Raw genomic sequence first — 25,767 nt, forward strand, 5'->3', positions numbered from 1 at the left:
AGAGATACATGATAAGATCCTGTCTGCAGTCACCACTAGGGGGAGCTCCCTGTATACAGAGATACATGATAAGATCCTGTCTGCAGCCACCACTAGGGGGAGCTCCCTGTATACAGAGATACATGATAACATCCTGTCTGCAGCCACCACTAGGGGGAGCTCCCTGTATACAGAGATACATGATAAGATTCTGTCTGCAGTCACCACTAGGGGGAGCTCCCTGTATACAGAGATACATGATAAGATCCTGTCTGCAGTCACCACTAGGGGCAGCTCCCTGTACACAGAGATACATGATAAGATCCTGTCTGCAGTCACCACTAGGGGGAGCTCCCTGTATACAGAGATACATGATAAGATCCTGTCTGCAGCCACCACTAGGGGGAGCTCCCTGTATACAGAGATACATGATAAGATCCTGTCTGCAGTCACCATTAGGGGGAGCTCCCTGTATACAGAGATACATGATAAGATCCTGTCTGCAGTCACCACTAGGGGGAGCTCCCTGTATACAGATACATGATAAGATCCTGTCTGCAGTCACCACTAGGGGGAGCTCCCTGTATACAGAGATACATGATAAGATCCTGACTGCAGCCACCACTAGGGGGAGCTCCCTGTATACAGAGATACATGATAAGATCCTGTCTGCAGCCACCACTAGGGGGAGCTCCCTGTATACAGAGATACATGATAAGATCCTGTCTGCAGCCACCACTAGGGGGAGTTCCCTGTATACAGAGATACATGATAAGATCCTGTCTGCAGTCACCACTAGGGGGAGCTCCCTGTATACAGAGATACATGATAAGATCCTGTCTGCAGTCACCACTAGGGGGAGCTCCCTGTATACAGAGATACATGATAAGATCCTGTCTGCAGTCATTACTAGGGGGAGCTCCCTGTATACAGAGATACCTTATAGAAGTCTCTGTATGCAGGAAGCTCCCCCTACTGGTGGCTGCGGGTAGATTTCATTGTATCATCTATACATGAGATTTACAGCTTTCTGACAGTAAAATGGACCTTGGAATACTAGAAAGATATATTAGGGCATTAATTGCTGTTGAATTTTGGACTTTTAGATTAGAAAATTATGTTGAACTGTGAGCATTCACTATAAACGTAAATATTCTACAGGCGACATTCCAGTATTTCCTACACCTGTTGACAGATAATTCTAGCCGCATGGTATGCCATCGTATCGCTGTAACATGATAACCTGAAAAAAAAACTGCTGAATCACAATGAAGACGTGTAGTTGGAGGACACACGACCTGGATTTGGAGTTTTCCAGTGTTAGGGCTCGGACTCGTCAGAGTAAATAAACACGCTCTGATTTTGTTTCTGAATAGTAGGACGAATGTCATGTGAGAACAATGCGATTTTTATCAAGTAGCATCTGTGTGCAATCCGTATGTAACGGGGTTTTAACATCACTTTTACATACAGTAATTCCAGGTCATTTAAAGCTAGCTTTCTAAGTAATAAAGCAATCTTATATACAGAGATAGACAATAGATAAATAGATAGATAACATATAGATAGAATAAATAGGACAGATGTCCTAGAGATATTTAATGTCCAAGCCCCTTGCATAAAATAAACTTGCACCTATTAAATGAATATTATTTTAACAAAAAAATGGCGTGGGATCCTCCTTATTTATACTAACCAGCTGAGGGAAAGCAGACAGCTGGGGACTGGTGTTATTATTTTGGGATGGGGCTACTATCGATGGATTTTCCCAGATTATTAATAACAGCTCACAGCTGCCTATGTAGCCTTTACTGGTTATTAAAAAGGGGAGGGGGGGAAATGACATGATGTTCCCTTTATTTTTAATACCAGCAAATGCTAAACAGGCAGAAGTAGGCTGATATTAAAAGGCTAGGAAGTGGCCATGGATATTGCCCCCTCCCAACATCAGCCCTCAGCCTCACCAGAAATGGCCCATTCATTAGGTGCGCCAATTGTGGCGCTTAGCCTCGGCTCTTCCCACTTGACCTGGAGTTTTGGGGTTAATGTGATCTTTGTATTGTCAGCTGACATCAAGCCCAGGGGTTAGTAATGGAGAGGTGTCTATCAGACACATCCATTACCAACCCCAAAGTCAAAATTAATAAAGACAGACACATAGAAAAGTCCTTTAATTGAAAAAAAACCCTCCCCAACCCTTTTTTACCCACTTATTAACCTAAAATAAAAAATAAAAGTAATTCTCACCTGTCAGCCGTTAATCCATAATGATGAGTTCCCACGACAATCTCCACCTCTGCTACATTCGGATGGTGTGGTGAGCAGAGACATGATAAATGTGGCAGAACCTGGCTGCAGAAACGAACGGTGACTTAATTAAGGTTACCGCCGGTCACAGGCAGCGGTTCTCACTGTAAGCTCTATGGGAGCCGGCCTGTGAAATGCTTTAACTTTACTGATGTCACCATGGTTCCTTCTCAGCCTACTAATATCATCCTCTAGCTGTCTGTTTAGCCTTTTCCGATTTTTAAAAATAGGGGGACTCCCCTTTTTAATGACCAGGTTAGGCAGACAGCTGTGAGCTATTATTTATAAGCTGGCCGGGAAGATCCATCTATAGTGGCCCCTTCCCTGAATAATAACACCAGCCTCCAGCTGTCTGCTTTCCCTCAGCTGGTTAATAAAAATAAGGGGCCATTTTTTCCTTTTATTTATTTATTGTCTGAATACATGTACTGTAAAAACACACGCACTGTTTCTTTTGAGATGGGTGTGTAAAAATCAGACATAACACTCATGCTCCGCGCGTCGTGCCAGTTCTTTATTGCACCCATTGCCTTGCATTGACGAGTCTCGTCAGATATACGCGGCCACTCACAGGATGCTGCAATTTTATTCTCAGTCCGATCTGAGCTGAGAAAAAAAATGCAGATCAACATAGAGTCATGGAATAATATTAGTCGATTTTTTTTATGAGATTGTCACATGGCAAAAAAAACAGATGACAAAACTTTACACACCCGTCTCCCAGAGGATAGTCTATACTGGAAACAAACCTTCAGCCGTGAGACCTTTGAGTTCTGTACAGTTTTCAGATTGCATTTACATATTTTCTCAGTTTCTTACCATTTTCAGGATCCCTGCTTGATGTCAGTGAATGAGAACATACTTGTTTACATCCAGAAGCAAAACATGTATAAATACAGTACTTCTCACAGCTGAAGGCTTGCTACAGTAGTATCTAATGTACACTCTATTAGGTAAACAACCTGAACTCATCTGATACATTTTACCTGCACTGATACAATGTATCAAACTATCTATCGCTCATGGATTCTGCCTCCTGGGTTTACATTCATTTATGATATTGAGTGACTTTCCATCTATATACAACTTATTATCAATGATCCCCGAGATACAGGGGAATGTCGGGGCCACAAGTGACTAGGGCAGAGAGGAGATTCCGTGATAAAGTAAGTGACCCCTTTTAAACAATACGGTTATAACCAGCGCTGACAGTAACATACAGTAAAAGGTTCAGTTCACGCTCGTTGTGCTCACACGTCCTCTTCGATTTGGAGCTTTGCATCAGTAACATGAGCTCAGGACCCTAGAAAGATAGATCAGGAAATTAATCAGTTCTAGGAACAAACGGAATAAGGTATCCATGGCATCAGTAATGCGAACAGGAGCAGAGGAGCCCCACTGATTACTATGGGGTCCGTGTGGGATCAATTTTTAGAATGAAAAATAAAAGTTTTACATGCAGAATATTTTTTTCTCTTCTAAAAAACAGAACCAAGACAGACCCTATAATCCTCAATGGGGCCCCTCCGTGCAGATATGTCCAAACGAGAAGAAATACAGAAGATATACTGATCTTGCCTGGTGTCAATGGAAAAAAAAGACTCTTTACCTTCACTTTTTAAAAATGGATGAGAAAAGAAAACAGAACAGAACACACACATGGGAAAAATACTGTCTAATAGTAAATACTATGTCCATAATAATAATAATAATAATAATAATAATAATAATACAACCTATTGAGAACATAATATGGATGACATTGAATTTAGTCAACGATGGATGGATGAGAGGGTGAATAAATGGATGGATACAGGGGAAGACATATCATTAGGTCAACCTGTTCAGTTGCACAGGGGCCTAAGATGACAATGATACTGAAACTCGGGGTACAGGATAATGACACTGACACTCGGGGTACAGGATAATGACACTGACACTGGGGGTACAGGATAATGACACTGACACTGGGGGTACAGGATAATGACACTGACACTGGGGGTACAGGATAATGACACTGACACTGGGGGTACAGGATAATGACACTGACACTGGGGGTACAGGATAATGACACTGACACTGGGGGTACAGGATAATGACACTGACACTGGGGTACAGGATAATGACACTGACACTGGGGGTACAGGATAATGACACTGACACTGGGGGTACAGGATAATGACACCGACACTGGGGGTACAGGATAATAACACTGGGGTACAGGATAATGACACTGGGGTACAGGATAATGACACTGACACTGGGGGTACAGGATAATGACACTGACACTGGGGTACAGGATAATGACACTGACACTGGGGGTACAGGATAATGACACTGACAATTCGGGGTACAGGATAGTGACACTGACACTGGGGGTACAGGATAATGACTGACACTGGGGGTACAGGATAATGACACTGACACTGGGGGTACAGGATAATGACACTGACACTCGGGGTACAGGATAATGACACTGACACTCGGGGTACAGGATAATGACACTGACACTCGGGGTACAGGATAATGACACTGACACTCGGGGTACAGGATAATGACACTGACACTGGGGGTACAGGATAATGACTGACACTGGGGGTACAGGATAATGACACTGACAATTCGGGGTACAGGATAGTGACACTGACACTGGGGGTACAGGATAATGACTGACACTGGGGGTACAGGATAATGACACTGACACTGGGGGTACAGGATGATGACACTGACACTGGGGTACAGGATAATGACACTGACACTGGGGTACAGAATAATGACACTGACACTCGGGGTACAGGATAATGACACTGACACTGGGGGTACAGGATAATGACACTGACACTGGGGGTACAGGATAATGACACTGACACTGGGGGTACAGGATAATGACACTGACACTGGGGTACAGAATAATGACACTGACACTCGGGGTACAGGATAATGACACTGACACTGGGGGTACAGGATAATGACACTGACACTGGGGGTACAGGATAATGACACTTACACTGGGGTACAGGATAATGACACTGACACTGGGGGTACAGGATAATGACACTGACACTGGGGGTACAGGATAATGACACTGACACTGGGGGTACAGGATAATGACACTGACACTGGGGGTACAGGATAATGACACTGACACTGGGGGTACAGGATAATGACACTGACACTGGGGGTACAGGATAATGACACCGACACTGGGGGTACAGGATAATGACACCGACACTGGGGGTACAGGGTAATGACACCGACACTGGGGTACAGGATAATGACACTGACACTCGGGGTACAGGATAATGACACTGACACTCGGGGTACAGGATAATGACACTGACACTGGGGGTACAGGATAATGACACTGACAATTCGGGGTACAGGATAGTGACACTGACACTGGGGGTACAGGATAATGACTGACACTGGGGGTACAGGATAATGACACTGACACTGGGGGTACAGGATAATGACACTGACACTCGGGGTACAGGATAATGACACTGACACTGGGGGTACAGGATAATGACACTGACACTTGGGGTACAGGATAATGACACTGACACTCGGGGTACAGGATAATGACACTGGGGGTACAGGATAATGACACTGACACTGGGGTACAGGATAATGACACTGACACTGGGGTACAGAATAATGACACTGACACTGGGGGTACAGGATAATGACACTGACACTGGGGGTACAGGATAATGACACTGACACTGGGGGTACAGGATAATGACACTCGGGGTACAGGATAGTGACAGTCGGGGTACAGGATAATGACACTGACACTGGGGTACAGGATAATGACACTGACACTGGGGGTACAGGATAATGACACTGACACTGGGGGTACAGGATAATGACACTGACACTGGGGGTACAGGATAGTGACACTCGGGGTACAGGATAATGACACTGACACTCGGGGTACAGGATAGTGACAGTCGGGGTACAGGATAATGACACTGACACTGGGGTACAGGATAATGACACTGACACTCGGGGTACAGGATAATGACACTGACACTGGGGGTACAGGATAATGACACTGACACTGGGGGTACAGGATAATGACACTGACACTGGGGGTACAGGATAATGACACTGACACTGGGAGTACAGGATAATGACACTGACACTCGGGGTACAGGATAATGACACTGACACTGGGGGTACAGGATAATGACACTGACACTCGGGGTACAGGATAGTGACACTGGGGGTATAGGATTATGTTGGGGGTTCTCATTGTTTGGGTTACTGTAGAGCGAATGTTCATGTCATGATAAGGGTCAATAATATTAGAATCTTATCTCGGTTTCCTCTATCAGGGTGAACTTCACTTCGGTCATGAAATCAGCATCGAGTTCCTGGAGACGTCTCCTGTAATACAATATTAGATATGGAGCATGGAGAGCAGTAATATTCGTTCTACCTCTTCATATATATCAGTGGTTGCATGAAGGGTCTACACCTGCCATTGATATATTTGCACTCAGTATTAATGGTCCATCGTCCGACCATCCAACAACCTGTGGTCCTACATTACCCAGAGCGAGACATAAGAAGAAGCCTCCAGATACTCAGGGGCCAAGACCACCACAGCTCTGCAATATCTCAGTGCTCTCCTGGCCAGAGGCAGAGGGTGACTTGTGCAGCAGGTCCGAAGGATCAGAGGAGACAACGCCAGAAGAATGGAGGCCGTGCAAGAGCAGAGGAAATACAAACATCTCATGATCTGCCCGAATCATCGCTCCTCACTAGTATGTAAGGAGGTGGCGTAAGGTCAACCAGAGCCCTGACTTAAACCCAATGGAGCATCTCTGCAGAGACCTGAAAATGGCGTCCACCAACGTTCACCATCCAACCTGACGGAACTGGAGAGGATCTGCAAGGGAGAACGGCCGAGGATCCCCAAATCCAGGGGTGAAAAACTTGTTCCATCATTCCTAAGAAGACTCATGGCTGTACCAGCTCCAAAGGTGCTTCTCCTCAATACTGAGCAAAGGGGCTGAAGACTTATGACCATGGGAGATTTCAGTTTTTCTTTTTTAATAAATTTGCAAACATTTCTACATTTCTGTTTTTTTTTCAGTCAAGATGGGGTGCGGAGTGGACATTAATGAGAAAAAATGAACTTTTTTGGATTTACCAAATGGCAATGAAACAAAGAGTGAAAAATGTAAAGGGGTGTGAATACTTTCCGTACGCACTGTATATATATGTATATAGTGTCTAGAATGGTCACATGAAAGTAGAGGGTCCCCTTAAGAGTTAATCATGGCGCACCGCTTCACCTGACTAATGACCCTAATGACTCTGTCATCAGGGGCGACCTAACACACGTGATCCGGGATCGCCTATAGACCAGATATACAGTGCTTTGCGAAAGTATTCGGCCCCCTGGAACTTTTCAACCTTTTCCCACATGTCATGCTTCAAACATAAAGATACCAAATGTAAATTTTTGGTGAAGAATCAACGACAAGTGGAAGACAATTGTGAAGGTGAACAAAATTTATTGTTTATTTAAAATTTTTGTGGAAATTCATAAACTGAAAAGTGGGGCGTGCAATATTATTCGGCCCCTGTAACTTAATACTTTGTTGCGGCCCCTTTTGCTGCGATTACAAGTCGCTTGGGGTTTGTCTCTATCAGTTTTGTACATCGAGAGACTGAAATTCTCGCCCATTCTTCCTTGGCAAACAGCTCGAGCTCAGTGAGGTTTGATGGAGATCGTTTGTGAACAGCAGTTTTCAGCTCTTTCCACAGATTCTCCATTGGATTGAGGTCTGGACTGTGACTTGGCCATTCTAACACCTGGATACGTTTATTTGTGAACCATTCCATTGTAGATTTTGCTTTATGTTTGGGATCATTGTCTTGTTGGAAGACAAATCTCCATCCCAGTCTCAGGTCTTTTGCAGACTCCAACAGGTTTTCTTCAAGAATGGTCCTGAAGCAGGCCCAAACCATGATGCTGCCACCACCATGTTTGACAGTGGGGATGGTGTGTTCAGGGTGATGAACTGTGTTACCTTTACACCAAACATATTGTTTGACATTGTTGCCAAAAAGTTCGATTTTGGTTTCATCTGACCAGAGCACCTTCTTCACATGTTTGGTATCTCCCAGGTGGCTTGTTGCAAACTTTAAACAACACTTTTTATGGATATATTTGAGAAATGACTTTCTTCTTGCCACTCTTCCATAAAGGCCAGATTTGTGCAGTGTACGACTGATTGTTGTCCTATGGACAGACTGTCCCACCTCAGCTGTAGATCTCTGCAGTTCATCCAGAGTGATCATGGGCCTCTTGGCTGCATCTCTGATCAGTCTTCTCCTTGTTAGAGATGAAAGTTTAGAGGGACGGCCGGGTCTTGGTAGATTTGCAGTGGTATGATACTCCTTCCATTTCAATATGATCGCTTGCACAGTGCTCCTTGGGATGTTTAAAGTTTTAGAAATCATTTTGTATCCAAATCCGGCTTTAATCTTCTCCACAACAGTATCACGGACCTGCCTGTTGTGTTCCTTGGTCTTCATGATGCTCTCTGTGCTCCACACAGAACCCTGAGACTATCACAGAGCAGGTGCATTTATACGGAGACTTGATTACACACAGGTGGATTATATTTATCATCATTAGGCATTTAGGACAACATTGGATCATTCAGAGATCCACAATGAACTTCTGGAGGGAGTTTGCTGCAATGAAAGTAAAGAGGCCGAATAATATTGCACGCCCCACTTTTCAGTTTTTGAATTTCCACAAAAATTTAAAATAACCAATAAATTTCGTTCAACTTCACAATTGTGTTCCACTTGTTGTTGATTCTTCACCAAAAATTTACATTTGGTATCTTTATGTTTGAAGCATGATATGTGGGAAAAGGTTGAAAAGTTCCAGGGGGCCGAATACCTTCACAAGGCTCTGTATGTACCATATATTGTATACGTCGCCCCCCCCTCCCTCACAATGTACATGTGACGAGAGCCAGATCCCAGGATTAACCCATTAGTGTCTGCTAGGACTTCTGTCCTGTCGCAGTAATGGGGGCTTTACCCTCGGTGCCTCATCTGGAAGCTTTCCAAGTACAGTGTAATGTTTCCGTTCCTCCCGCTCGTCGGCTCCACTTCTCTTAACTCTTCAATTGAAATGGTAAATTTCAAAGGATGTAAAACAGGAACTTTTTAGGGAATGGCAGGCGAACATAAAGCAGTTTCTGCTGTGGAACTACAAGACTCAGGCTTGACAGCGTTTACTGGGAGTTGTAGTGCAGCTGATGAGGATGCACAACCTGTAAGGGCCATTGTATGAAGCCATAATGCAGCAATCATTGAGTGACACTACTGTGGAGGTTGCCGTCATAACCGGGCCCTGGTTCCTTCTGGTCCCTCTGCCACAATGTACACACCTGTGTTATAAAGGGCACATGGCAGGTCGGCATATTCTGCATTAGAGCCCGGGAGCTTCTATCGCACTCAATCAAATGCCCTATAACTCGGGTATTAGGACTATAGCCCCCAATATGGCACACTATGGGCACCGCACCGCGCTCCGTAGTACCGACCCATAGGCTCTTCAGGTCTTCATGAGTGATTATATTGGCGGATTTATCAATATAATCACGCCACGAGCCAACATGTCAGGAAGGGTGAGAATGGCTTCATCGTCATCGTCATCATCATCATCAACGACATCAACATGCCGAGCGCAAAGAATTCTCTATGGAAAACTTCCCCGTGCGTCTGGTCGCTGAGGCTGGTGCCATTATTAGTAAGTCTTCCACATTTTTCCTACTATACAAAACTATAACTCCCAGCATGCCCTGACTATACAACCATAGAAAAACTACAACTCCCAGCATGTTATAGTTTTGCCACAGCTACAGAGCCGCAGATTGGAGTTCGACAGTCTACAAACAGGAGCATTTCTAATAATAATTAGAAAAAACGGGGGATTGCAATTTAAGCAATTTTCTTATATTTTCTGAAGTGCAGGTCTGTTTTGCCTTTTGTGCTCTGAAAAATTACATTTGAAATAACAAACTTACAACACCAGACTAAATCATCAGAAAGTCTTTTATAATTTCCCTTTATGATCCGCACCAGGATTTGGCTCAGAAAAACTGACCGGATCCAAACTGAGAGACTCACCTTTAGGCTATGTGCACACGTTGCAGATTTCCTGCGGATACAGTGTTATTTTTCTGCGCAGAAACGCTGCAGATCCGCAAATGATTTACAGTACAATGCACATCAATGGAAAAAAAAAATGCTGTGCTAATGGTGCAGAAAATTCTGTGCGGAAAAGCTGCGGATTAAAAGAAGGAGCATGTCATTTATTTGTGCGGATCTGCAGCGATTTTGTATCCATTCCATTATAGAAATCCGCAGGGGTAAAAAACTCAAGAAATCCGCAAAAAATCTGCACAAAAAAATTCCAGAGGCAAATCCGCAACGTGTGCACATAGCCTTAGGGAAGAGTCAGACGGCCGTATAAATCAGACGAGGATCAGATCGTAATGCTCGGACTGGCCTGTAATGCTCGGACTGACCTGTAATGCTCGGACTGGCCTGTAATGCTCGGACTGGCCTGTAATGCTCGGACTGGCTGTCGGCTATTCCAACCTGAGTGTGACCAATGCATAGAAATACATGCTATCAGGCTCAGGTCAGGAGAGCCGCCGGCCAGTCCGTGCATTGCGTTGCGATCCTCGTCTGAGTGGGGCCGTGCGATTTCCTGCAGATCTGCAGCTTTTTTTTCCACGCAGAAACGCTGCAGATCTGCAAGTGATTTACAGTGCAATGTAAATCAATGGCAAAAAAAATGCTGTGCTAATGGTGCGGAAAAATCCGCACGGAAAATGCAGCAGATTCAAAAAAGGAGCATGTCAATTCTTTTGTGCAGTTCTGCTGCGTTTCTGCACCCATTCCATAATAGAAATCTGCAGGGGTAAAAAAGGGAAGAAATCCACACAAAAATCTGCAACGTGTGCACAGACCAAAAAAAGGCGCAGATTCTGACCTGCGTTTTCTGCCACGAAATGAAGAATCTGCACAGAAAATTCCACAGTCAAATCTGCAACGTGTGCACATAGCCTTAGGCCAAATTCACACGTGTCTCTGTACTTGTGAGGCTGTGAGCTGACGCCCGCGGCCGGTCCGTGCACCGCAGTCCATTCTCATATGTTCCCACAATATTCAAACAGCTGATTTTTCATTGTTCTGAGATTGTAAGAGATCTGCAGCCCTTTTTTCACCATGATATCCGCAGGGGTCGGTGCACTCTCTTCTCCTTTGCTCGCTTTCTCCTTCAGCTGCTGCACCCAGGGCGGACATGTCTGCAGGCGGCTGCTGCTATTGTGCACTTGGCAATGAAGGGGTGTGAGGGAGGAGGTTCAGCAAAGAGCAGCCATAACATAACAAGGTGCAGGGGAGGCTCAGTCCCTGCAGCCATGATAACAGCTGCAGTCAGGAGCTGCTATTACCTGGGGAGCAGGAGCAGGCCCCTGCTGCAGACATGCAGGGTCACCCAGGGAAGGGCCTTACATGGGGCTGCAGCAGCTGGAGTGGAAGAAGGGAACAAGAAGATGAAGACGTTTGATGATTTGCCGGGTCCCTCCATGCTCACCAACCTCTACTGGATCTTCCTCAAGGGAAACCTGCTGTATTCTCATGAAGTGCAGGTCGGTCCTCTGCTGTCACTTTCTGGGTGTTACTTTGTGTGACTTGTTACATTGTTGCCTTTCATAGAAGGGGCGGACATGTACACACTGATCTCTTGGAGACTAAGGGTCTGTTCACATTATGATCTCTGCATATACAGGATGGTCCCGGTACGGCACAGGGGATCCATAGATACCAATGGTCAACAATTATATAGTGTTCTGTCTTTAAAGGGAATCTGTCAACAGATTGTTGCTGCTTCTTCTGAGAGAATAATGTAGGGGCAGAGATACTGATTCTAGCGATGTGTCACTTACTGAGCTGCTTGGTGTAGTTTTGATAAAATCACTATTTTATCTGCTGCAGATCCAGCAGTGCTCTGAATGCTGAGCTGCGTATAACCCCGCCCACATCACTGATTGCACCCTGAAAGCTGGCTCTGTGCATAGGCAGAAAGCCGCCAATCAGTGGTAGGGGGTGGAGTTATATAGAGATCACCATTAGAGAACTGGCAGATACAACTGTGATTTTATCAAAACTACAGAAAGCATCTGTTCGGTATCTGTTTCTATACAGCAGCAACAATTATTAAAATGTACAAGATAAAATACACTTTCCTATGTTGAAGTATGGGAACATATCTGTAAAAATGAGACACTATGGTTGATCCATTAGCGATATAATTTTTTTTTTTTTTTTTAAACCTAGATAAGTTGCACTCACATGTGACTTGTGACCAGGTACAGAAAATGCTGCATATTTGGAAACCTTTGTGTGGCATTGCGGCACCATAGAAGATCATTCGGTGCAATGTTGCAATATGACAAGTCTCCTAAAGGCTCATTCAGACGTCTGTGCAAATTGGTCCAAGATCGCAGTGCAATGCACGGACTGACCGCAGGTCTCCCGACCCACGCATGACCGCTTTATATGAAGTCCTTGTAGACTGTGAGCCCTCGCGGGCAGGGTCCTCTCTCCTCCTGTACCAGTTATGACTTGTATTGTTCAAGATTATTGTACTTGTTTTTATTATGTATACCCCTCCTCACTTGTAAAGCGCCATGGAATAAATGGCGCTATAACAATAAATAATAATAATAATAATAATAATAAAGTCCATGTACTTGGCCCGATGGACGCATGGTCAGTCCAGGCATTGCGGGCTGTATGTAACCAAGAAACACGGGCGTGTGAATTAGTCAAAAGGTAAATGCGGCAGAAGGTCAATGTCAGGGTGAGACTTTTCCTGCTTCCCTCCACTCATATACGGCCAGGTTTTCTGATAGATATTGGGGGATGTGTTACAAATCTGTTATTAACCAACTGTAAAGAAAATGGCGCAGTTAGGCTCAGACACCAAGGCGACTTTTGCTCATGGTAAATGCACGGATTGCTGCAGGCAGCGTATATGTTTATCCAGGAAGAGGAAGTCGTGTGACATTTGTTACAAATGAAACTACAACTTTATTGTGATTCTTCTTTTTCTCTTCGGGAAAAAAAGTTGTAAATATCCATGTGCCATCACAAAAATCAAACCATGTCCCAACAAAGCTTCCTGAACCCTTCCTTTCTTTTTATTTTTGTTCTTGATGTTGTTGTTTTTTTTTCTTATTTATGGTTTTGTTTATTACAATAATGAGAATTGTAAACACAGAACTCCTGAGCTTCATTCAGCACCTCGGACTTCCATCTATCTGATTTTGCTGTTCCCCTGCTTCTCTTGGGCATCTGATTGGCTAAACAGAGTTACAAGTGTTCATATGTCATCCAATCAGAGTCCTGTTCTAGATGATGACTGAGTTTTTTAATTTTTTTTCTAAAGATTATTTATTGTATACAGTCCCCAGTTTAGGCTTACTTATAATCATTTCCAATCTGGACAATCCTCTGTGAGCTAAAATTGTTTGGACACCAGACAGATACAAGGGCTTCTCACAACATTAGAATATCATCAAAAAGTTAATTTATTTCATTTCTTCGATAGAAAAAGTGAATCTCCTATATTCTATAGAGTCATTACACAGAGTGATCTATTTCACGTGTTTATTTCTGTTAATGTTGATGATTATGGCTGAACAGAAATAAACACGTGAAATACCTAGATCACTCTGTGTGTAATGACTCTATATAATATGAGTTTCACTTTTTGTATTGAAAAACTGAAATAAATTCACTTTTTGATGATATTTTAATTTTGTGAGAAGAACTTGTACATTGTAACAAACCATCAGGATTGGGAAAGTTTTCTCTTAGCTCACAAATGGCAAACTTCTCTCCTCTCCTGAAGATTTGCTACAATGTATCAGTCTGGTGTCCAAAGCATTTATCTCACAGAATATTGTACTGAACCCTCAGATTTGATAATTAGTATTTGGTCTCAGGGTTTTCATCTTGTAAAGGTTAATAAGACTCTTCTCATTTACTGACTGCTGTCAGAGATATGAAAATGGTGATAACGTGAAGACCATTGGAAAGTTCAGCGCTTCTTATTGTGCAGTTATTAGGATTTATGAACCTAAGAGTATCCAAATAATCCTCCATTTCTTGGGTGACACGATCCTCCGATTAGTCCTGGTTAGTGGTGTGTTGCCGGTAAAGAAGGGAAAAGTTACATTCTCAGCACCCAATTAGGAGGGCGATTCTGGGTCGGGACCCGCTGCTATGGGCCACGTAGTAACTGCATGGGTTGGCCTTGAATTTTAGGAAAATGTTTATGTCGGCTGGTTAACAGCTCTCCTTTTTATTTTGCAGTTTGTCTATAAGAAAAAGTATGGCCCGATGTGGAAATCTTTCCTTGGGCCAATTAAATCGGTGAATATTGTGGATGTTGACATCCTGGAGACAGTGCTGCGCCACGAGGGGAAGTATCCGATGAGAACCGACATGGAGCTCTGGAAAGTGCACCGGCGCCTCCGAGACCTCGCCCTCGGCCCTTTCACGGAGTATGTACAGTGGTCATTTATGGATTACAGTGAATGATTAGCGGCCTCGCACCGTTCACTGCACTGAGGACGTCACACCTTGCAGAGCGAACATATAAGAACAATGATAAGTGCAGCTTTGACTGTGACTAGAGTCCTTGTACTCCACTCACAGCCAGAGCTGCAGTCAGAATTGCAGTGCAGATGATTTTCATACTTTAAGTGTTAAGTGCCTATTAGGAAAATAATGATGTGTAGCGTGTGCGCAGAGCATAATGTGTTACGCCCCTCCATGTTCTGCAGGGAAGGTCACCGCTGGTACACGCTCCGCTCCATCCTGAATAAGAGGATGCTGAAGCCGGCGGAGGCCATGCTGTACACCGGGGCGGTCAACGAAGTGGTCACAGACTTCCTGAACACACTCGACGACGATCGGAGGAATTCTCCCTCAGGAATTATGGTCAACGACGTTGCAAACATCTTTTATAGATTTGCATTTGAAGGTGCGCTGGTTGTAGTTCTATGTCGCTAATTAATTACCTATTTGGAAAGTCACAAAATTTTAAAGGGATTGTCCACAACTCGGCCAACAACCTCTCAATTAGGGTATTCGCCTATGTAGAACAAAAATGTCGCCATATAACTACATTATGTGAGCCCTGGGGGATACGGCGTCTCTGGAACAGCGCCAGCCCCGGAGGTGAGTATTGGGGGGTTTTACGCTGTCTGGGAATATTGTAATTGAGAAGTCATTGGCCGAGGAGTAAACAAGTCATTGGCCGAGGAGTAAACAACCCCTTTAACTGTTCTGCTCTCAGCTGAGAAGTGGATACAATTGTATCCAGTATTTACAATGCTCTGTGAGCTGCTCATCAGCAGCACTAATCCTTCTACTACTTTGCTACAATGTATCAGTCTGGAGTCCATGTAGCTCATTGTCTGCACTGGGTATGATAGTACTCACTTTTCAGCCGGACTTGTTACATACAAGCTTCCAAGAAGTAGCTCCTAAGTGGAGAAAGAAGACGATTTATCTGATAAGATGCATTTACAAAGCTGTTTTGTTTGCTTTTTAACAGGACAAGCTCCTATGTACGGAATGTACAGGGACTTGAGGAAAGCATCTATGTATTGAACCTTTTATGTCATGCTTTATTTATTTTAGGCATTTCATACATTCTATTTGAGACCCGGATCGGTTGCTTGGAGAAGAACATTCCTCCCGAGACCAAGAAGTTCATTGACTCTATAGGGGCCATGCTGAAATATTCAGTTTATGTCTCCGTTTTACCAGCGTGGACGCAAAATATTCTCCCTTACTACAAGTTGTACATAAAAAACTGGGACAACATTTTTGAATTTGGTGAGTTACAATATGGCAAATGGTGACAAAAAATGTCTCCGAATTTATATCATCTTAATGTGTTTGTCCAGAGGAGGCAAAAACTCCTGAGGTGCAGAGGAACTCTACAATATTGGGGGATAAATGCCTTCCCAAACCCAAGTCTGACAAGTGGAATAATTCCCCATGTGCAGAAATCTACTTCCAATACCTGGAATATATTTTTCCTGAAAAGCTTCTAGATCCTTCTTGTATCTGTGCAATGAATGAACCATCACCGCACCATGGGACATAGTTCCATAAGATCACTGCTCTTACAGTAAAGAATCCTGTCATATGATGATTCTCTCTTCTTATTATAAAGGTGCCCCATTTTCATTGTCACAGACCCTGGTGTTAAATGATGCAGATTTCTGTCGTGTCCAATCATGTACAGTATTTGGACACCGTTGTAAGATCGCCCCTAAGACGTCTGTTTTCCAAGTTTCCCTTAAACCCTGGAGCCCAATATTGTACACTACAGCCCATTTGTGACCGGACTAGTGACTTATGTAGATGCAAAACTATGTCCATGTCATGAGCATTCCTGCATCTTTTAATTCGGAAGTTTTACACTAAATAATACAAGTGAGCAAACAATCAAGTCCCGTTGGTGGATAAAAAATGCATTTAAAGAAAAAAAATTTGGAGCAGGTTGCTAATGCATATGTTGGTGCTGTGGGCATCTGCTGGAAGAAAATGCAGCATTTGTGCACATGGTAACATGGTCTCAAGCTTTAAATCTGGGAAAAAAAATCTGTATTGCTGCCTTAATTATGAATGTAACAGTTTGTTGAGAGGATTATATTCACATGTTCAGTTTTTGCGGCAGAAACATTTTGCTGCTAATACTGGAGTGACATCCGGCAGATGTGACCCTGCTCGAAATCTGCCCAGAAAATAGAAGCAGCCGGTGTAGGAAATCTTTCGCTCTGCTGGTTCCATAGAACGCTGATTTTTATTTTCTCAGAAAAACCCTTAGTGTACGTGTTAACACTGAGTTTCTGCAACAGATTTTTCTGTGTTGTCGGGGGAAAACGTTGCTTAAAATGCGCACAATTTTAAATTATTTTTATATATTTTTTTTTTTCCCCCATTAAAAAAATAGAAATGCTGCAGATTTGGAAGAAAAAAAAATGCTTTGATGGTTCAAATCTGAAAAGAAAAAATAAGCATCATGTGCATGAGGCTTCAGAAATCTCAGTCACTTTACTGGGAATGTAAAACGCTGTGTGATTGTTTATTTTCATCAGCAAAAAATTCACAAGATTCACAACACTCCTCTCCTGAAATACTCTGTGCTGTATAAATCATAATAACTGGAAATGTTGGGAATAACCCATTAATAGCTATCCACAGGATAGCTGTGGTGGTCCGACTGCTGGGACTTGACCTATCCTGACAATGGGGGTCTAAAACGCACGGTCGGAATAGCCATGCAGTCGCGCACATACACTGTCTATAGGACTGCTGGAGAAATCTGAGTGCGGTTCTCCACTCTCTCCTGCAGTCTCTTAGACAATGAATGGCTGCAGCTTCTTTCAGAAGAAGCATTTTTAGAGCCCCGTTCTCATTATTTGTGGGGATCCCAACAATCGGACCTCGTGGATCAGCAAGGCAGGCCCGTTCCTGCACACGGATGATTCCTTGCAATGTTAGGACTAAACCATTTATTGATCTTTCCAAGGAAAGAAACTTATTGACCAGAAGATGCAGAAGATCCAGGAGAGGCTGGAGCGCGGTGAGGAGGTGCAGGGGGAGTACCTGACCTACCTGCTCTCCAGCGGGAAACTGACCGACAAGGAGGTGTACGGCAGCGTGGCTGAGCTGCTCCTGGCCGGAGTGGACACGGTGAGGAGTGAAATGTTGGTTTATTGTGCAGCGAGATGTCGGCCGCTGGTGTTTTGGGAGTTTTGCCAATTTACAATGAAAGCATTAAAAGTAAAATGTCACTTTCTCTACGTAATTGTGCTGGATCTTGTGCATATGAAAGCTTTACTTATCAGATAATCTTGCGGTGGGTAGCGGTACTGTGTCATTATTGGGGTATTGTGGTGTCCAGTTCCTTCAGCTAAAAAAACTGCACTGAGCACCGGAAATAAAAACCCTATCCCCCAGCTGCTGCACCTTCCTTAGCTCACTGATAATATTCTCTATTCCTCCATCCCAGACTTCCAACACCTTATCCTGGGCCCTGTACCACCTCGCGAGAGACCATGAGAACCAGCAATCTCTGTACCAGGAGGTGACCTCCATCGTCCCAGGAGATGGCATTCCCACCGCAGAGGATATCTCCAAGATGCCGCTGCTGAAGGCCATCATTAAGGAAACGCTGCGGTTGGTTTTATTCTATTTTTATACTTTCTTAACAGTTTCAGGACTTGGCGCCCAAACAGGGACATGGCAACCTGCCGTACAGAGCTGTGGTCTAATGACAGAGGGGGTGATATGTATGGGCTGAGGCTGCAATGCTCCTGTGTGGCCGCAGCCACCCAGACAGTACTAAAGGGGTTGTGCCGGGATGTCTGTATGGAAGATAAACACCAAAAACCGGAGGAAAATGCCACACTATAATTCTAAATATGTATCATTGGTACACAATTAATAAAATTGCCTTCAAGAAACCCAATGACTGTAAAGGCAAACACAGAAGTAAATAGATTCTGTGATTCTTTATACAAAAAAAATATCAGAAATGATCTAACTACTAACTAAAAACACAAGAAACCAAATGGAGGTGGAGGCACATAGCGCTAGAGCCGGGGGTCCTGTAATGACCACATAAGAACACCATAAATAGTGAAGATCCAGAAGGTAATTATCACCAGACATGAAGGAAACTAAGTGATGGCTTCCTATTTAACATCTGACAAGGCGCAAAAGGTTCACTGGATCGTATTCTTGCCTTGTTGAAAGTTTGATATCCTCTATTAGGCCAGTCTCACACGTCCAGATAATTCCGGTACCAGAAAAATCGGTACCGGAGTTATCCGTGTCCGTGTGCTCACGTGGCACATCAGTGTGGCACACGTGCGGCAGCCGTGTGCCGACTGGGTACCACACAGACCCTGCAGGAGACAGCGCTACAGTAAGCGCTGTCCCCTGCTTTGGGTGCTGAAGCCGGAATTCATTTCTTCTCTCCAGCAGTGTTCGCTGGAGAGAAGGAATGAAACATTATTGTTTTTTTAATTTTTTTTGCGGTTGAAATAAAGTTCCCGGTAACCAACCCCCTCCCACCCCCTGTGCGCCCGACCGCTGGAAATAAAATCCCCAGCTCCCTCGATGCTTCCTCTGTGTCACAGCTTGTCCTGTATGAGCGGTCACGTGGTGCCGCTCATTACAGTGATGAATATGCGGCTCCACCCCTATGGGAGGTGGAGCCGCATATTCATCACTGTAATGAGCGGCACAACGTGACCGCTCATACAGGACAAGCTGCGACGCTGAGAGGAAGCATCGAGGGAGCTGGGTATTTTATTTCCAGCGGGCAGGCGCACAGGGGGTGGGAGGGGGTTGGTTACCGGGAACTTTATTTCAACCGCAAAAAAAATAAAAAAACAATTTTTTATTCTTTCTCTCCAGCGAACGCTGCTGGAGAGAAGAAATGAATGGCGGCTTCAGCACCACAAGCTGGGGAGACGGCGCTTACTGTAGCGCTGTCTCCTGCACGGCACACGGACAGCATCCGTGTGCGGTATGTGCTTTATACGGACCCATTGACTTTAATGGGTCCGTGTGATCCGTGCGCTCCCACGAACACTGACATGTCTCCGTGTTTTTCAAACGGACACACGGTCCGTGAAAACACGCTGACATGTGCAGAGACACATTTGATTTTAATGTGTCTACGTGAGTCAGTGTCTCCGGTACGTGAGAAAACTGTCACAACAAGTACCGGAGCCACTGACATGTGAAACCTGCCTTATTTGTATGGATGACGTGAGCAATGCCTCACACGACCCTCCATGGCAAGAAGACTGGCATCATTTCTATTCTACTAGCCCACATCACGGCACCATTTCTATCATCCAATTCATCCGGTCACTGAGGAGATCTGGCCGCGGCCAGGATGCCGGTCTTATAGATGTCTGTACGTCGAGGCTGTGGTTGCGTGAATCCGGCTGTTAGACATATTGTCATTGAGATCAATGATTATACCTGAGATCTGCAAAACATCAACAAGAAGCAACTCCTCGCCACATACAGGTCCCCGGCACGATCTGCAGCGCCTATCAGAACGGTACTGGACTCATTCTACATCAACATAAGGAAATGAAACAGATTACTTCTTCTGGACCATTGCCGACAGCTCAGCGTGGGGCAAACAGTGCGGAATCTGCTGATCCACAGTCGTCATACCATTGATCAAAAGGTCCAAAATCCCTGTACTGTGTCCTCCACCTGTTTATTTAAATGTCGTTTGTGTTGATGACTTGTCGTTAGGATGGGTCATCAATATCTGATTGAGACTGCATGTAAAGTTTACAGAGCTGGAAAAAAAAAAACACCGCTCCATACAATGTATAGTGTGTCAGCCAGAAGCGTGGAAAAATCATTATATAGCTCAGTTCTGTGGATCTGGATCAGTTATGTTTTATGTTAACACTGTGACTTCTCTTATTCAGGATGTATCCTGTGGTGCCGACTAATTCCCGAGTAGCTACTGAGAAGGAGATCATCATCGGAGACTTTTGCTTCCCCAAAGACGTAAGTTTCTAAAGTGAAGGGTCAGGAAAATGTCCCAACATGGCAGGGAAGCTCCCAGCGTTTTATTGAGAACTTCAGGCTCTTGCTCGACAGTAAAGTTGGTCCATGTGTGAACGGCTGTGACCCGGCCATATACGCAGAGGGGACCTCATCAGCAGTAAAATACGGCCTCTCCTGCCATTTCTCCCTTCGCCTTGGGATGGAGCGGACCAGTGTTACCTTCTCCTTTCCCATGACTTGTAGGCTGTAGGACTCTCGGGTCGGCACTGTTCCCTTTCCTCACCCCATGGCCCAGTGGCTTCCTTAGCTCCCTCTACGGCACGTTCATACCTGGCGTCTTGGCTGACGTTCCAGTTGGTTCCTCTTTGGACTCTTCTTCTGTCTTCCCATCGTAGACCCTGTTTGTCCTGAATCATTACGTCATTTCCCGGGACGAGAACAACTTTCCAGAACCAAACACGTTCATCCCTCAGCGCTGGTTCCGGGAGCAGAAGATAAAGAACAATCCGTTCAGCTCCATCCCGTTTGGATACGGCATCCGAGCTTGTGTTGGGCGCCGGATTGCTGAACTGGAGATGCATTTGGCCCTGTCCAGGGTAAGTGGCCATTTTCCGGTCGGCCCCTTATATATGATCTTACGTTTCTTATTGAATGGTACCAAGTGACTTAAAGAGGTTGATGTCCAGGAATAATAAACAAATGAGCGCCACCCTGGCTATGGATCTTCATTGGTAACGCTGCTCAGGTGCATTTATGTGAATGTGACCAAGCTGCAATACCACACACAGCCTGCGCATACATGTGGCGCTGTTGGTTTCCTAAAAACTACGGTGCCCAAAGGATAATCAATAAGTGCGTTTCTCCCAATCATCTTGTTCTACTTATTGTACTGCTCTCGTCTACATTTTGGGGGTGCCCCTACTGACCTGTTCAGTCCTGAAATGAGCAACCAGCCCCCTTCGCACACTGTTCTGTTGATGGCGCGTTTATTAGTCCATTCTTCATATTCACATTTAAGAGTCATTTCTGGACTTGGGGAAACTCGTAAACACAATGTTTCCATTAAGTGACATCAGTTGGCATCAGATTTTCCCACCCCTCACATCCGTACACGTGACGCCTTTGTCTTCTTTTACTCTCAGATTATCAAGAAGTATGAGATCCGACCAGATCCTCGAGGTGGAGATATCAGTCCGATGTCGAGAATTGTTCTAACTCCAAGTAAACCGATCAATCTTGAGTTCCTGGAAAGAAAATCCCTCTGATGACCAACGGGCGGCATAATGGCGGCATAATGAATGTACAGGCGGGAGAGGCTTTGAGTAGTTTATACCATTGGATCTCCTCTGGACTCAGAACGCGAAAAACAGGAGTGATAATTTTATGTAACAAACTGAAAAAAGAAAAACATTGATTTTACATTTTAACTATTTGTTTAAAAAAAACAACAAAATAAATGTTTTTAAGAAAATATTTAAAACTAAAGTATTAAATAGACAAAACAATCTGTGCACTGTCTGCAGTCGTCCTCTAGGTCTGGAATAACAATGTACTGATACATCCACAAGAAAGCAGTGAGGAGCGCGATGTCAGAAGGTGAAACAATGACATGATACATACAAACAGAACGGGCCCCCGAAATCTCCAATATACTTACATTACAGGGACATATAATAATAATAATAATCTTTATTTTTATAAAACATAACAACCTTACTGAACTGAAGAGACCTGAAATAATGCTCTCCACCAGCAGAATAGTGAGTGCAGCTCTGGGGTATAATACAGGATGTAACTCAGGATCAGTAATGTAATGTATGTACACAGTGACTGCACCAGCAGAATAGTGCGTGCAGCTCTGGGGTATAATACAGGATGTAACTCAGGATCAGTAATGTAATGTATGTACACAGTGACTGCACCAGCAGAATAGTGAGTGCAGCTCTGGGGTATAATACAGGATGTAACTCAGGATCAGTAATGTAATGTATGTACACAGTGACTGCACCAGCAGAATAGTGAGTGCAGCTCTGGAGTATAATACAGGATGCAACTCAGGATCAGTAATGTAATGTATGTACACAGTGACTGCACCAGCAGAATAGTGAGTGCAGCTCGGGAGTATAATACAGGATATAACTCAGGATCAGTAATGTATGTACACAGTGACTGCACCAGCAGAATAGTGAGTGCAGCTCTGGAGTATAATACAGGAGGTAACTCAGGATCAGTAATGTTATGTATGTACACAGTGACTGCACCAGCAGAATAGTGAGTGCAGCTCTGGAGTATAATACAGGAGGTAACTCAGGATCAGTAATGTTATGTATGTACACAGTGACTGCACCAGCAGAACAGTGAGTGTAGCTCTGGAGTATAATACAGGAGGTAACTCAGGATCAGTAATGTTATGTATGTACACAGTGACTGCACCAGCAGAATAGTGAGTGCAGCTCTGGAGTATAATACAGGATGTAACTCAGGATCAGTAATGTAATGTATGTACACAGTGACTGCACCAGCAGAATAGTGAGTGCAGCTCTGGAGTATAATACAGGATGTAGCTCAGGATCAGTAATGTAATGTATGTACACAGTGACTGCACCAGCAGAATAGTGAGTGCAGCTCTGGGGTATAATACAGGATGTAACTCAGGATCAGTAATGTAATGTATGTACACAGTGACTGCACCAGCAGAATAGTGAGTGCAGCTCTGGGGTATAATACAGGATGTAACTCAGGATCAGTAATGTAATGTATGTACACAGTGACTGCACCAGCAGAATAGTGAGTGCAGCTCTGGAGTATAATACAGGAGGTAACTCAGGATCAGTAATGTTATGTATGTACACAGTGACTGCACCAGCAGAATAGTGAGTGCAGCTCTGGGGTATAATACAGGATGTAACTCAGGATCAGTAATGTAATGTATGTACACAGTGACTGCACCAGCAGAATAGTGAGTGCAGCTCTGGGGTATAATGCAGGATGTAAGTCAGGATCAGTAATGTAATGTATGTACACAGTGACTGCACCAGCAGAATAGTGAGTGCAGCTCTGGAGTACCAGGATCAGTAATGTATGTGTCACAAGCACAAGGGTCGGTACAGCGGATGGCACAACAAACACCAATAACGGGATGAAAAAAGGGGGAGGAAGGCCCTGATAGTAGGGAATGAGAGATGGGGCACCTCCTAACTCAGCCTGTTTCTCCCCCCCCCCCCGGCACAAACCTTGTCCCTAGCTGCCACCTCATTATACCCTGGCTAGTGCACTGGCCGGCGAGATCGCTATCCTCACCACAGCAGATGATATAAACACAGGGGATAGTGACAAACATGAGAGAGACTGAGAAAATACATTAGTAACTTAGCTCCAGGCACCCACGAGGACACGGAAACAGGACCCCGAACTCCAGAAGTAGCTGATTCAGTGCGGACACCAGCAAGCTGCACACTTCTCGGCTGGCCTCCATAGAAAACTATATCACCAACAGTTAGCTTATGCATCATGTGACTATTCAAAGGATTGTGGGAGTGGTCACCACCCACATCAGTTGACCAAGCAATTCAGCAGCTAGTAGCAAGGAAACGGGGAGCTCCCCCTAGTGGTGACTGCAGACAGGATCTTATCATGTATCTCTGTATACAGGGAGCTCCCCCTAGTGGTGACTGCAGACAGGAGCTTATCATGTATCTCTGTATACAGGGAGCTCCCCCTAGTGGTGACTGCAGGCAGAATCTTATCATGTATCTCTGTATACAGGGAGCTCCCCCTAGTGGTGGCTGCAGACAGGATCTTATCATGTATCTCTGTATACAGGGAGCTCCCTCTAGTGGTGACTGCAGTCAGGATCTTATCATGTATCTCTGTATACAGGGAGCTCCCCCTAGTGGTGGCTGCAGACAGGATCTTATCATGTATCTCTGTATACAGGGAGCTCCCCCTAGTGGTGACTGCAGACAGGATCTTATCATGTATCTCTGTATACAGGGAGCTCCCCCTAGTGGTGGCTGCAGTCAGGATCTTATCATGTATCTGTATACAGGGAGCTCCCCCTAGTGGTGACAGCAGACAGGATCTTATCATGTATTTGTATACAGGGAGCTCCCCCTAGTGGTGGCTGCAGTCAGGATCTTATCATGTATCTCTGTATACAGGGAGCTTCCCCTAGTGGTGGCTGCAGTCAGGATCTTATCATGTATCTCTGTATACAGGGAGCTCCCCCTAGTGGTGACAGCAGACAGGATCTTATCATGTATCTGTATACAGGGAGCTCCCCCTAGTGGTGGCTGCAGACATGATCTTATCATGTATCTCTGTATACAGGGAGCTCCCCCTAGTGGTGACTGCAGACAGGATCTTATCATGTATCTCTGTATACAGGGATCTCCCCCTAATGGTGACTGCAGACAGGATCTTATCATATATCTCTGTATACAGGGAGCTCCCCCTAGTGGTGGCTGCAGACAGGATCTTATTATGTATCTCTGTATACAGGGCGCTCCCCCTAGTGGTGGCTGCAGGCAGGATCTTATAATGTATCTCTGTATACAGGGAGCTCCCCCTAGTGGTGTCTGCAGACAGGATCTTATCATGTATCTCTGTATACAGGGAGCTCCCCCTAGTGGTGACTGCACACAGAATCTTATCATGTATCTCTGTATACAGGGAGCTCCCCCTAGTGGTGGCTGCAGACAGAATCTTATGTATCTCTGTATACAGGGAGCTCCCCCTAGTGGTGGCTGCAGACAGAATCTTATCATGTATCTCTGTATACAGGGAGCTCCC

At 44.6% G+C, this 25,767-nt stretch overlaps 1 protein-coding gene and 1 long non-coding RNA gene across 2 annotated transcripts in view; one reads left to right on the forward strand and one right to left on the reverse strand.

Annotated features, from left to right (window-relative positions):
- Positions 1–11,465: 11,465 nt before the first annotated feature.
- Positions 11,466–22,515, forward strand: LOC143784672 (sterol 26-hydroxylase, mitochondrial-like). Its single transcript, XM_077273187.1, has 9 exons — positions 11,466–11,987; positions 14,719–14,909; positions 15,192–15,391; positions 16,054–16,251; positions 17,957–18,120; positions 18,440–18,606; positions 20,895–20,976; positions 21,372–21,572; positions 22,119–22,515. Exons 1-9 carry the CDS (start codon positions 11,676–11,678, stop codon positions 22,239–22,241), a joined length of 1,638 nt encoding a protein of 545 aa, XP_077129302.1. The 5' UTR covers positions 11,466–11,675; the 3' UTR covers positions 22,242–22,515.
- Positions 22,233–25,767, reverse strand: part of LOC143784675 (uncharacterized) — a 68,188-nt gene continuing 64,653 nt past the window's right edge. The window contains exon 3 of the long non-coding RNA XR_013217868.1: positions 22,233–22,369. This is a non-coding gene — a long non-coding RNA (uncharacterized LOC143784675). The remainder of the gene's footprint in view (positions 22,370–25,767) is intronic.

The sequence above is a fragment of the Ranitomeya variabilis genome, chromosome 7, assembly GCF_051348905.1.
Source record: "Ranitomeya variabilis isolate aRanVar5 chromosome 7, aRanVar5.hap1, whole genome shotgun sequence".
NCBI classification, from domain to species: domain Eukaryota; kingdom Metazoa; phylum Chordata; class Amphibia; order Anura; family Dendrobatidae; genus Ranitomeya; species Ranitomeya variabilis.

Excerpts from the sequence above, each read along its gene's own strand:
- LOC143784672 (XM_077273187.1), top strand. The coding sequence starts at position 11,676 with ATGAAGGGGTGTGAGGGAGGAGGTTCAGCAAAGAGCAGCCATAACATA. Across the intron at positions 14,910-15,191 it reads GCCCTCGGCCCTTTCACGGA|GGAAGGTCACCGCTGGTACA; the intron begins GTATGTACAGTG and ends CATGTTCTGCAG. Across the intron at positions 18,121-18,439 it reads TCCTGGCCGGAGTGGACACG|ACTTCCAACACCTTATCCTG; the intron begins GTGAGGAGTGAA and ends CCTCCATCCCAG.